General features: G+C 42.7%; 1 protein-coding gene across 3 annotated transcripts in view; it reads left to right on the plus strand.

Annotated features, from left to right (window-relative positions):
• The window catches only part of CLUAP1 (clusterin associated protein 1), a 32,563-nt gene that overhangs the window by 2,514 nt on the left and 15,998 nt on the right, over nt 1-14,051 (plus strand). For all 3 annotated transcript variants that reach the window (XM_049903528.1, XM_049903529.1, XM_049903527.1), the window contains 6 exons: nt 1,205-1,289; nt 2,140-2,319; nt 5,724-5,819; nt 8,004-8,087; nt 10,119-10,252; nt 12,707-12,848. In XM_049903528.1, coding sequence (XP_049759485.1) covers nt 1,205-1,289; nt 2,140-2,319; nt 5,724-5,819; nt 8,004-8,087; nt 10,119-10,252; nt 12,707-12,848 — 721 coding nt within the window. The remainder of the gene's footprint in view (nt 1-1,204; nt 1,290-2,139; nt 2,320-5,723; nt 5,820-8,003; nt 8,088-10,118; nt 10,253-12,706; nt 12,849-14,051) is intronic.

Here is a 14,051-nt window from a genome sequence, read left to right on the forward strand (position 1 = left end):
AGCCTCTTAAAAATCAGCTGAGTTTAAAGAATGCCATGGAGAGAACACACCAGATAGTGGTGAAAGGAGATGATTTCTCAACGGGAGAAGACACCAGCGTGCTGACCCAGGCTGTTTTCATCCTCTTATGCAGAGAGAGTGGCAGGAACCTCTCCATATCCTCTCATGAGTACGCTGGGTTAGGAATCTTTAGATTTTCCTTTGCGTGAAAAATCTAATATGATTCAGGGATTGGCTAACTTTTTCTGTAATGGGACACATAGAAAATATTTTAGGCTTTGCAGGCTACATTAAGATCTCTCTTGCTATTTTTCTTTGTTTTATACAGTCCTTTATAAATGTGCAGACCATTCTTAGCTCACCCAAAACCAAAACCAAACCCACTGCTATTGAGTCGATTCCGACTCATAGTGACCTTACAGGACAGAGTAGAACTGCCCGATAGAGTTTCCAAGGAGCACCTGGTGGATTCAAACTGCCAGCCTCTTGATTAGCAGCCGTAGTGCTTAATCACTACGCCACCAGGGTTTCCACTCATAGGCTGTACAAAAACCAGGCTGAAGGCTACAGTTTGCTGACTTCTGGTGGATCATCAATAACTCAAAAAGTGACTTCAATAACTCGGTTGCTGCTGCTTTTCTTTCTTTTCCACAATGTGTTGAGAACTCTCCTGTCCTTGTAATGCAAAGCATACTTTGAAAATATGTAAAACTCTTTTGATTTGTATACCTGAATGGGAGAAACTGTACATTATTTTCTTACTCACAAAATGTATTGGGAACATTCCCATGCTTGTAACACAAAGTATTTCTATTTTTTTTTTTTCCTGTGAATTTTATTTATTTTGTTGTTGTCGGTTGCTTCTTAAAGTTAACTAATTAGCCATAGAGCCTGTCTCTGGACTAAGGGTTGTCAGCCAGAATTATGGTTCTCATTATTTGAATGAAACTGTGAGGTCTGAGATAGATTTAATTTTGTGAGCTGAGCCCCATTTGAACTTGGAAATCAGTTAAACCTGTTCCTAAGTGGTGATTTGCTGCCTTGGACGTTTGGTAAGTATTTTGTATTACTGTTGAGGTGTCTCTTATTCTACCGCCACAGCTGGGGACTTGAGAGCTTCATGTTACAGGTCCACTGTCCCCCACAGTGCCCACTTTCTCTTGTGGACTTGCCTCTCGATTGACATGTGTTCTTTTTCTGGTAGGTATGAACCTCACACAGACATCCCTTCTGATGTAGAGACTGAACAGGACCGAGTTTTCTTCATTAAGGCGATTGCCCAGTTCATGGTCAGTTCTTGGTAATTTTGTGGAGTTGCAAAATTAAATGAATTAGGTATGAGTCCTGATTAAGGCTACTTTCAAACTGAGGTTACTTTTTCTAGACCTATTCCATTACCAGGTTTCTGTGGAGCCATTTTACCAACATAGTTTTTTTTCCCCTCCTCCATTATTTGTTAGGAGTTTTGTTTGTGTATTTATACTTAAATAGGTAATGTTTCCCATGATCTATAAATAAATATCATGAAACAGAATAGAGTAAAATGTCTTTCTATCCTTTCTACCATCAGCCCAATCTCATTCCCAGTAACCAGTATTTTTAATATCTTACTCACGGGTGTTATTGTTGGTTTTATAGGCTTGTCTACTATTTGGCTGAAAGGTGATCTCCATGAGTGGCTTCAGATTCAAGTTAGAAGGGCTATAGTCTTGGGGGTTTCTCCAGTTTCTATCAGACCCCAGTAAGGATGTACCATATTCTTAGGTATGGATGTACCGTAACCTATATAATAGTATGTAGATAGGCAATTAGGTTTCCAGCCTTTGCCCTTTGAAGTAGTACTGTAATGGATAACCTATACATATCCTTTGGTTGATGTGAGTATGTTGTCAGGATTGGAATTGCTGGGTCTGAGAGCATGTGCATCTGTGATTTTGATGGTGATCACCAAGTTGCTCTCCATCAAGGTTGTACCAATTTATACACCCACTTACAATCTGAATCTCTTCGTATGTTTAGCTCTTAATGCTATGAGATTATATCCCAGTTTTTGGCAGAGACATTTTAAATTACTGGCATGGGATTTGGTTTAGACATTGTGTGGAAATGGCCTTACTCTTTTTTTCGCTCTGGAAATAGGCCACCAAAGCACATATAAAACTCAATACTAAGAAGCTTTACCAAGCGGATGGGTATGCGGTTAAAGAACTCCTGAAGATCACATCCGTCCTTTATAACGCCATGAAGACCAAAGGGATGGAGAGCTCGAAAATAGGAGAGGAAGATATCAGCAAGTTCAAGTTTGATCTGGGCTCAAAGGTAAGGAAAAGGAAAGGCTTGCAGTAAGGGAATGGACTTTTGTTTTTCAAACTCTGACGTGGCTATATCTGGTACTCATAGCACTGCTCCTTTCCCTACTCCCTGACTCAGGGTAATTCATCAGTTTTGTGCTCCTCAGCGTGTGGATAAAAGAAGTCACAATAAGTGAAGCCAGCTAATTATTGAAAGCTTGGTATTTGCCGGGCACTATTGCAAGCGCTGGAGATACACGCATGGACAAAGAGGACAGAAATCCTCTGCTTGGGTTGCTTAGTTGGGGGGAGGTCAGATAATAAAAAAGTATAAGGTGTGGTAGGTCAGGTGGAGTCAGTGCTGTGGAGAGTTGTAAAGTGGGGAGGGAACGGAACATGCGGGGGTGCTGTCTTGATAAGAAGGTGTCGCGGATTGGATGGCGTGTTCAGAGATCTAAAGAACGGAAGGAGTATGCCATGCAGTTGAAGGGGGAAGAGTGTCCCATGATAAGAGCTCACTTTGTGTTTGAGGAAAAGTGAGAACACGTGAGGAGAACAGGGAGGTGAGGTCAGGGTGGGGGCTGTGACAGGCCCTGTGGTGCCTGGTAAGCCACAGCAGAGACTTTGGCTTTACTCTGAGATGGGAAACTGTTGGGTTTTGAGCTAAGCATGACATGATTTGGCATGATCATGCTGGCTGCTGGGCTGAGATCAGACTCGAGGGAGGCAGGGGTGGGAGCAGGGAGGCCCGTTAGAAAGCAAGAGGTGATGGTGACTTTGACCAGAGTGGTTGTGGGAGAGGTGGGGGAGAAATGGCTGGGGTTTGGAACATCCAGTTGATTCTCATTCTTCGTGAATTCTGTTTTTGCAAACCTGTCTGGTTGCTAGAATTTGTTTGTAATGCTAAAATCAACACTCATGGCACTTTCACGGTCGTTTGCAGACACGCTCAGAGCAGTGAGATATTTGAGTTGCCTAACATGCTCACTCCCAGCTGAAGTCAAACAAGACTGCCTTCTTGTGTCAGCTCTCATACTGTAAACAAGTGTCCATTTTGCAGTCTAGTGCCATGTTTTTCTCACGTTTGCCCTTTTTGTGGGTCATTTTGCTGTTTAAAATGCCTCCCAAGTATAGTGCTAAAGTGCTGTCTAGTGTTGCTAAGGGCGAAAAGCTGTAACGTGCCTTACAGGAAAAATGTGTGTGTTAGATACACTTTGATCATGCATGAGCTATGTTGCTGTTGGCTGTGAGTTCAATGTTCGTGGATCAACAGTGTATTAAATAAGGTGTCTTTAAACAGAAACACAAATAAAGCAGGGTAATGTAATGATTGGCTGATGAAAACATGAACAGAGACTTGCAGGACCCCAGCCCTGTGTTTCCCCTAGGAGCAATGGTTCCGTATTCACAGCGACTTGTAGAGCAGAACTCCCCAAAATAAAGGGAATCAAGTGTATTTTAAAGGTAAATCTTATGGAATTGGATGTGGGTTGCAGGAAAATGAGAAGATGCAAGGATGATTCTGAAGCAGCACTGTCCAATAGAACTTTCTGTGATGATTGACATGTTCTGTATCTGGATTATACAACACAATAGCCACTGGCCACATGACCAAGGAACTGAGTTTTAAATTTTATTTCATTGTAATTAAGTTTTAAAATAGCCACATGTAGCTAGTGACTACTGTATTTGACATCACAGCTCTAAAGTTTTTGGCTTGGGTACCTGGAAGGATGACATTGCCGTTTACTGAAATGGTGAGGAGTATGGAAGGAGCAGGTTTTGCGGGGAAGATTAGGAGTTTAGTTTTGGACATGTTCAATTTGCGGTGGCAGTTAGCTATCAGAGTGGGTATATGGAGCAGGTGGTTGGATGTCTGAGTCTCAGAAGCGAGCTGTAGCTGGAGATGGATGTTGGGGAGTCATCAGCATGTGGGTGGAATTAAAGCCATGACGTTAGGAAGGAAGGGGGTCAGAAAAGAGGTCCAGGGGCTCAACTCTGGTGAACTCACTCCATTATTGAGATTTGGAGAGGACGAGGAGAAGCCTGCACAGAAAGTTGGGAATTTGCTGCCAGTAAGGTAGAAGAAAGGAGCCCTGGTGGTACAGAGTTTAAGCACTTGGCTGCTAACCGAAAGGTCAGCAATTCGAACCCACCAGCTGCTCCACAGGAAAAAAGACCTGATGATCTGTTCCTGTAAAGATTACAGCCCTGGAAAACCTATGGAGCAGTTCTACCCTTGTCCTGTGGGGTTGCTTTGAGTTGGAATCAATTCAGTGGCATCTAACAACAACAACAAGGTAAGAGAAGAAGCTAGAACTAGAGGGAGTATTGTCCTGGAGGACTAAAGAGATGGGACGAAAGTTATCAACTAGGAGTGAAAAAGGGGGCATTGTTGCTGCTGCTGGGGGTTTGAAAAGAAATTTCATTGCTGTCAAGTCAGTTCTTGTGTGACAGAGTAGAACTGTCCCATAGGGTTTCCTAGGCTGTAATCTTTACAGGAGCAGATTGTCAGGTCTTTTCTCCTGAGCATCTGGTGGGTTGGAGCCACCAACTTTTAGGTTAGCAGCCAAGCTCTTAATCACTGTACCACCAGGGCTCCTTGAAAAGAAAAGAAGGTGGGAATTTGTTGTTCAGGAGAGAGGGGAAGTGAACAGAGCAAGGAAATGTTTATGTTTGGCCTCTTTAGAAGAACTTGGTAGACTCAGGGAAAAGAGGGTGACGTGTAAATCCTAAGAAAAAAGCCTGTGCAAAGGGCTAGATGCTGGGCCCTCTTCCTCCCTCTCCTTTTATCCTCCTCGTCCTCATCTTCATCCTAATCCTCACCCTCATCTTCTTCCTGGCATCCTTGTCTCCATACTCTCATCTTCACCCTCATAATAACTTTGCCATCGTGCAACCAGGCACTGTTTGTCCCTTATGTTTGCTGACTCAGTTGAGCCTCACAATGACCCTGTGACATAAAGTCTGAAGGCAGAGGATGAAGGGACAGTGCAGAGATAGTTAAACATTGAGTGTCAGGATTCTGCAACAGGAAATATGTCCTTCAGCTTACCCCTCTGGTCACCGGGTTATGGTCAGACTACTTTATTGTGACATAGCCCACATCAGAAGCATGTCGGCTTTCAGCCTTCTGTACCTCCTCTTTGCAGATTAAATCTGACTTGACGTTTGTTTTTTCCGGGAGACCCAGGTGTCCGGGAAGTGGTCTTATTTGTGTTTAGACGACTGTTTCCCACGTTGGTGTCTTGGGAACCACTGTCTTGCAGGGCATACATATGTGTCTCATGAAAATGTGTTCTGTAGCCTGGTGTTCTGACAGAAGGTAGGAATTCATACTGGCAGGCTGGTTCTTTTGGGGTGTTCTGCATTTCTGAAAGCCTGTCAACGAACTTGTCACTGAGGTTTCTGGTTTTTGTATTTATCTTTCAGATTGCAGATTTGAAAGCAGCCAGGCAGCTTGCTTCCGAGATCACCTCCAAAGGAGCATCGCTATACGACTTGCTGGGCAAGGAGGTGGAGTTGAGGGTAGGCCGCCTTCAGATAACATAGTTCCTTCCTTTGCTCAGCCTGCTTTCTCTCCAAAATTTTCTTTTTCAGTTGTTTCTCCCTTTTTAGTTGTTTTGATTTTATTAAACTGTCACCATTAAATTAAATAACATATGGAAAGTGATACACAATGTCTGCTGCCATTACTGCTCCTAGGGGCCCTACTCTGCTTTTACATCTTTGCTCCTAGGTCAGGAATGGCAGGTATGTGGCGTGTTGCCGAGACTTGGCAGACTGGGTTGGCCGTGATGCTTTTTCCTGGTAAACTCAGCCTCAGTGTTCCTCTCAGTAAAGTGCTCTTCTAAGCCAAGGGTCCCCGAACTTTACTGCTCATTGCAGTCACCCCGGGGGTCTTTAAAAAATACTCATGCTTGCCTTCCTTTCTGATTTAATTGGTGGAGTGTGACCTAGACAGTGGAAGCTTTAAAAGTTCCCCAGGTGATTCTAATGCACAGCAGAGTCTGGGGACCACAGCTCTAGGTGGTCACTGTCATCCAACTGAAGTTGATGGTGCAGTTGAAATTTATTTTCCATTCTTGGTCTTCTAGCCCATGCCAACCAAGGAGTATGCTCCATCTACTTCATGTAAGTAGCAGTTCAAGAGAGTAGTTCCCATACCCTTAGGACATTAGAATCACTTGGGGAGATTTTAAAAATTCTGCTGTCCAGGTCATACCCGGTACTGATGAATCAGAATGTGTGGCAGTGAGGCAGGCATCTGCTTTTAAAGGTCTCCAGGTTATTCCAATGTGCAGAAGGGTTTGGGAACCATTGGTTCAAGAAGAAACAGCATCGTTTAAGTTCACATAAGGATTAATGGCATTGGAAGCATGCATCCAGTGTTTTTAAATTAAATGAAAAGACACCCACTAGGGCTTTAGGTGTGCCAATCCAGGAATGCCAGTCCATACCTGAAGACCACTGTTTAAGTCCCGCTGCCTTGCCTGTGTTCTGCTATTGCTGCTATTGTGTAATGGCATTTTTCCTCCTGCTTTTCATTTCTGCCCTAGGAGCAAACTGGAAGTGGGCAAGGTAGGGAAGAGAGACTTGGGTGCCAGGACACCTTCCCTGCTCTTGATTTGTTAGCTTAGTGGCTGCCACCTGGTAAGGTTGGTTGGCAGAACAAAACTGCCACTAAGGTCTGATTTAGATAACTAATGACGCAACGCCAGGTTTTCCATGGTTTGTGTGTTTATAGAGCAGACATACACGTGTCCCATTCTTAGTTGCTAACAGACCTAGAGAGAAGAGCTTCTACCTTGTTGATTGCCAGTGGAGCTGTGGCATCATCGTGAGATGTCACCAGGATTCCATTAGGGACCCTGTAGCACCGTCCTGTGATGAAAGAATGAAATAATCAATGGCTGAACTGTTTCTGAGGAAGCCGCAGGACCCTGAATAGAGTACTTCTCAAATTCTGATACAGTCAGGTTCTTAGGAAGATTCCCCTGTCCAGTAGTTGTTTTTCATACACTTAGCAAACATTTCTTGAGGACCAGCACCAACCACAGGCAAGGCACTGAGCTATATGTCCTTGAGGAGGTCATAATCCCTGCCTTCAAGGAGTTTACCACCAGTGCTGTAGACTAAAGGAAGCACAAGATGGAATTTGATAAAGTGCCCCGGGAACCTCATAATGGCATCCACTTTAAAACCATCTGTCTTAGAAGTTTCTAGTACTGATAGGATAGGCACAAAAGTCTCCGTTGATTGGTGAATGGTTCATGCCAGGGCAGGGCCAAAGGTAACTTTGTTCTTATGGTTGCAGTTGTCAGTTACGCAGCTTAGAGGGACTTACTTTGGCAGGGGGCTCAGACAGCAAGTTCATCTGTGCTTAGTTTGGGGGTTGCTTGAGCGGAATGCTGGTAAAGAAGTAAATTTGGAAGAAAAGATGATGCATGAGAAGTTCAGTTTTGTATATAATGTTAGATGTGCATGGAACGTGTGGCTGAAAAGGAGGGCCTTGAGCTCTGGAGAGAGGGCAGGTTGGTGACATGAGTACAGGAGACATTTGCAAGAGGGAAGGCCACAAGTACGTTTGCATCAGAGATGCACGTTGTAATGGAACGTTTGAGAACCAGTCCATAAACTGTGTCCAGGGAATATTGATTTTGATTACCCCCCTTCTGGGAATATCTGTAAACGATTTCTTCTTTCCCATAGGAGCTAAGAACAGAAGCAGTTGCCAGACCTCTGGAAATAAATGAGACTGAAAAAGTGATGAGAATTGTAATAAAAGATATTTTGGTAAGATTGCTTTTATTAGCTGTTTTTATGCCTGAGGCTTGAATTATTTATTTCCCATCTGCACAAGACAGCACAAGCTAGGCCTAGTATCAGAGAAGGGGAAGTGTTAATGAAGACATCAAGTATTTAGGAAAGTTGGATACTAGATTTATTTCTTGTTAGAAATCTAAGTAGAAATTAGAAAAATTCTAGAGTATCTAGATTACTTACTGCTATCATTTTCTCCGTCAGTTTGAGCAATTTCTCATGCTATTAAAATCCTTAGAAATTCTTCAATAATTTTAGTAATTAATGCTTTATTTTATAGATTTGTTAATTTATTTAATCCACTCCTCACCGCTGGGCATTTAAAGTAGAATGAACCTACCCTTTTCTACTCATCCATGATCAACTGTTATTTGCTAATTTCATCTAAAGTATTCATTTAGAAGGCAAATAGTGAGGAGAACTCTAGACTCAGACAGCCTGGGTTTGAATCATACTGTGTGATCTTAGGCAAATAGTTTGACTCCTCTGTGCCTCACTTTTCTTACCTGTAAAATGGGGAGAATAGCAATGCCAGCCTCATAGGGTTCTTATGAGCATTGATTATGACAGTGCATGTAAAGCCTATTCTCTGGCACATAGTAACTGCTCAGTCATCATTAGTGATTTGCGGAGCCTTATGTAAGTTACCAAAACCCAAACCCGTTGCTGTTGCTGTCGAGTTGATTCCGACTTATAGCAACCATATAGAACAGAGTAGAACTGCCCCATAGGGTTTCCAAGGAACGGCTGGTGGATTTGAACTGCCGACCTTTTGGTTGGCAGCCAGTCTCTTAACCAGTATGCCATGAGAGCTCCTTATGTAAGTTAGGAGTGGGCATAGAGCAAGAATATTCTTTGAGTTGTACAAAATTCTAAGAATGATAGGTTGAAGGTTAATGATAGATTGAATGAAGGTTATAATACCCTTGTCATTAAACAGTAATAGTCCAGCACAGGGAGTCAGAGCCTAAGCAGGGTGAGAAAGATGTGGCGGCAGAGATGGGAGATGTTACATACAGGGGGATTGATCCAATAAGTAAATATATAAGGATAATGGAAGCCAATTTCTCACTGTTGGAGAAGGAGGTTACAAATATAGAAAGGGAGAAGATTAGAATGAATCCTATAGTTGGAGATGTTGGTCAACATATGTGTAGATAGTATAGGAATAAGTATTGATATACATGTATGTATGTATATATGTATAGGGAACGTGTATATATATACACATGTATGTTTTTTTGTTGCCTGCCATCAAGTCAATTCTGCCTTGCGTGACCCCACAGGACAGAGTAGAACTGCCCCATAGGGTTTCCAGGGAGCGACTGGTGGGTTCGAATAGCCTGTGTTTTGGTTAGCAGCCTGAGCTCTTAACCACTTTGCCACCAAGGCTGCATATATGTATATGTATCACATATCTATGCATGCACACCCACTTACACATTCATACGTTTCTTAGGTCTGAGCATACTAACAACAGCCAGCGCACCTGGCACCCAGACCTTGGCTTCTAAATGCCGTTCTCCACTAAAAGGAACCAGGGCTCTTTGGGAAAATGGCTGCTTCTAGAGGTGGGGTGGAAAGAGTACAAGATGACCTGGTAGGTTTTGTTGTGCCAGACAGCAAGGAAATGCTCAGAGAAAGGAAGGGGTCTGTCAGAAAGACCCAGACACCAGTTTGTGCAGGCTTCCCTGGGCCAAATGGGGACAATTAAAGCCTCTTGTCACCTTAGTTAGGACCGAAACTGCTCTTTCCATCACCATTTGCTTCCCTGGCAGGAAAAAAGGATAGTAACAAGCTTTTCTGGGCCTATGCCAAGTTCCCCCTGGAAGTAGTTGGTCAAATGAGTGATTGCTTGGGGGCTGTGTTTGCTTTATCTGTTTGCTTTTGTTTTTGTTTAGTGTGATGTTGCTATGTCTGAGCAGCTGAGAAATTCCTCTCTTCAGAGAATCAGAATGGTGGTTTTATTGGCACATTGTTTCATTCATTTCCTATTAAATGTAGGCCCAGGTACAGAAGACCAAAGACCTACTGAGTAACGTGGCCTCTGATGAAGCAAATTTAGAAGCCAAAATCGAAAAGAGAAAACTAGAACTTGAAAGAAATCGAAAGCGACTTCAGACCCTGCAGAGTGTCAGGTACGTACAAACACCCATGTGAAGAGGAAGCAGAGAGGAATAGATGGCAGCGATACTAACCCTTCTAGCAGTGGAAACTGCATTGCCTAAGGCTCTCGCTGCTCGAGGGTATTCAGGGTTTGCCCATCCTAACCAACAAACTGCTAGATTCATTCTCTTTATTGCTTCCCGTGTATTTGAAAAACACCTTAATTCTTGAGCCGCAGTTTGAGCTTTTATAGCATCTGGGAACGTAGGGCAAAGTCAGTCAGTCCAGATGGTAAACTTTACATAAGGCTTGGTCTCCCAGCATCCATGTCCAACCATGGATTAAGTGGAAACAGAAACACTCTCCTGTGTCCTGGTTTGAGTAGAATTTAGATTTTTGTAATTCCTCACCAGTAATTCATCTTTCTTCTGATTTCACCTCATTGAATATACCTTTTCCAGGGAATATTGATGGATAAAAGGAGCCCTGGTGGTGCAGTGGTTAAGTGCTCAGCTGCTAACTGAAAGTTCAGAGGTTCAAACCCACCAGCAGCTCTGCAAGAGAAAGATGTGCTAGTCTGCTTCCCTACAGATTACAGCCTTGGAAACCCCATGGGGCAGTTCTACTCTGTCCTATAGGGTTGCTATGAATTGGAGTCAGGTGCCCGGCAGCTTGTTAGGTTTTTTTTAACTGATGAATAATAGTGCCGTAAAACACCCTCTTGGTCAGTGGAGCCTTTTTAAGGGTGTTCCTCACATTTTCTTGGGGCTTTTTCCTCTCTTTGTCTTTGCTTGTTTTATACCTTCCTTCCCTTGTTCCCTTTCTTTGTTCTTTCCCTGCATCTCTGCTGGGTTTTCCCCATTTATTTTTGTTTCTGTCTTTATTACCTCCTCCTCCCAGCTCCTGCATCTGCCATGAAAGTGCTCTGCATTTTGGAGATTTTGGTGGCTGGGCCACACTCTGGCTACCATCCTGAGATCTGGGGTCAGGCAGCAACTGGGGAAAGCACAGCACCTGCGGGCAACGTGGCCCTGCCGCCGCCCCCGGTGAGGGGCAGCTGCTACACTCCTTCCTCCTCTGAAATCAGTGCTAGCAAATACATTATGCCATTAAAATAACGCAATCGTCAAAGCACAAATACACTTTTGTTGAACCCCAGATCTTCTCAGTAGTAAACCATCTCTGATTTGCTTCAGTCCATAGATTATTTTTTTAGTTCATTTATTTATATTTATATTTTTAAAAGAGCAGAATTCTCTCCCTTTTGGATTAATAATAAGAGAAGAAGTAACAGTTCAGCAAATCAGTTAAAACAGATTTTTTTTTTTTTTTAATTGTGCTTCAGGTGAAAATTTACATCTCAAGTTAGATTCTCATACGAAAATTTATGCACATATTGTTAAATAGGGAAACCCTGGTGGCGTAGTGGTTAAGTGCTATGGCTGCTAACCAAAGGGTCGGCAGTTCAAATCCGCCATGCGCTCCTTGGAAACTTTATGGGGCAGTTCTACTCTGTTCTGTAGGGTTGCTGTGAGTCAGAATCCACTCGATAGCACTGGGTGGTCTGGGTATCGTTACATAACCCTAGTTGCTATCCCTGTAATGTGATAGCATACTCGCCTTTTCCACCCCGGATTTCCCGTGTCCATTCAACCAGCTCTTATCCCTTTCTGCCTTCTCATCTCGCTTCTGGACAGGAGCTGCCCATTTAGTCTCATGTATCTACTTTAACTAAGAAGTACACTCTTCACGAGTATTCTTTTATGTTTTATAGTACAGTCTATACCTGAAGAGTTGGCTTCGAGACTGGTATTAGTTCTGGGTTAACAGAGAGTCTGGGGGCCATAATCCAGGTTTTTATGTTATATATATTTTTTAATTGTTTTGAAACTTAGATTTAACTTGTAGCATCCTGTGTTTCCCTTTTTAGGGGACTGATTAAATTTTGGAACATTCAGACAGTAGAATGTTATGCCCAACAAAGATGGTAAATGCCATCTATTGATTGATTTGGAGAGGTGGCTATAGCACACGATTATTTTTTAACTCTTTGTTGAAGTCTATGGTATAGTGACTGAAAATAAAGACTACAGAACTTCATTTATGGTAATATTTAATGTTTGTAAAAAGTGTACTTGTATGTATACCTATGCATAGAAAAAACTGGAAGAATGTACTCTGAATATTAAGTGCTCTTGCCTGGTAATGGATTATGAGTAGTTTTTACTTTATTCTTCATACCTTTATGATAATTTCAAGTTTTCACAAAGAGCACATCTTACTTTATGATTTAAGAAAAGGTATTTGCATTTTGAGAGTGGGAAGGGAAAAAGGAAATTAGCTTTAAGCTGTTAAAGAGTGAGGGACCTTCTGCAAGAAGAGGGTTTTCCAGGAAAATCCTGGCAGTATCTAGAATGCTGAATACCAGTTTCAAGCTATAGCGTCTTGATTAATCTTTCACTTGTTATTTCGTTTGGTCTTCTTAGGCCAGCCTTTATGGATGAATATGAGAGGATTGAAGAAGAATTGCAGAAGCAGTATGACATTTATCTAGAGAAATTTCGTAATCTGACTTACCTGGAGCAACAGCTCGAGGATCATCATAGGATGGAACAAGAGAGGTTTGAGGTAAGTGCTTGTCCTGTTCTTCTGGACTGACCATTCGTTGTGGCGTGGTATCTTGTGCCTGTTGACATGCCAGTTCGTAAATGTCCTTGTGAAAAAAAATGAGTGGATGCATGTTCTCCCTGGTCAGTCTGAGGATTGCTCATGTAATTCTTTTATTTTGCTGGCAGTGTAACCTGGACCCCCAGGGCTTCCAGATCTCTGATGTTATGTTATCATCAGGGTGTGATCACTTAGGATTACAGATGGCTGGCTTCACAGACATGTGACCTGAGAAGGCACAAGGAGCTCCACGTGCAGGGGGGCCATACCTGGTTTAATGCTCTTCTGCTGCTGTCTTGGGATACTTAATCATTTATTTATTTAATTGTATTGAAATACTTTATCGTTTTTCAAAAATAATACTGTATTTTTGGTGAAAGTGTACACAGCAAAACAGTTTCCCATTCAGCAATTTCTACAGATAATGTTCAGTAACATTGGTTATATTCTCCACATTGTACCAACCTTCTCATTATTTCAGTTGTAGTTGTTCTGTTCCCATTGCCCTAGTAGTCTCCCTGCCCAGCACGCCGCCCCCCCCCCCAGCCTTCTCATCTCTGCCTTAGAGTGATTGTTGGCCATTAATCATTTTTAACAAGGAGACCTACATTTTATTTTTCACTGAACCCGCAAATTATGGAGCCACTCTGAGTACAGATCTGAAAATGTACTTGGTCAGGTCATTTAAAGATTTTCAAGCCCTGGTTAATTGAGTCACCCAAACTAGCTTACTGGAGACTGCTCTGTGAAGCAGAGTGGTCATAATGGTTTATTGTGGGAAGCATGTGTGATCCACAACCCAACCAGCTGTCTGCAGGTCCCCCTCATCCCAGTGGGCACAGCCACTCAGGAAACAGCATTCCAGATCCCAGCATGAGCTGATACGTATGGAATGAAGAGCAAAGGAAATTGGACCAAGTTGCTATCACCTTTTGAATTACCCTTTTCCCTTAGGGATATTTCTTTCTCATCTAAGAGTGACCATTTAGCATCTCTGTTTCTGGTGAAATTGGTCTCTAATCTCCCTTTCTCACACTGTCCTTGGCAGCATTTGGTGTAAAGGTATGCCAGCCTTCTTACAAACAGGGGCATTGGATTCAGGTCAAGTTATTTTGTTGTCCCCAGGAGGGCTAACTGGGAGTATATAGCATATTAGTATGGACA

Source organism: Elephas maximus, chromosome 12 (assembly GCF_024166365.1).
Source record: "Elephas maximus indicus isolate mEleMax1 chromosome 12, mEleMax1 primary haplotype, whole genome shotgun sequence".
Classification (NCBI taxonomy): Eukaryota; Metazoa; Chordata; class Mammalia; order Proboscidea; family Elephantidae; genus Elephas; species Elephas maximus.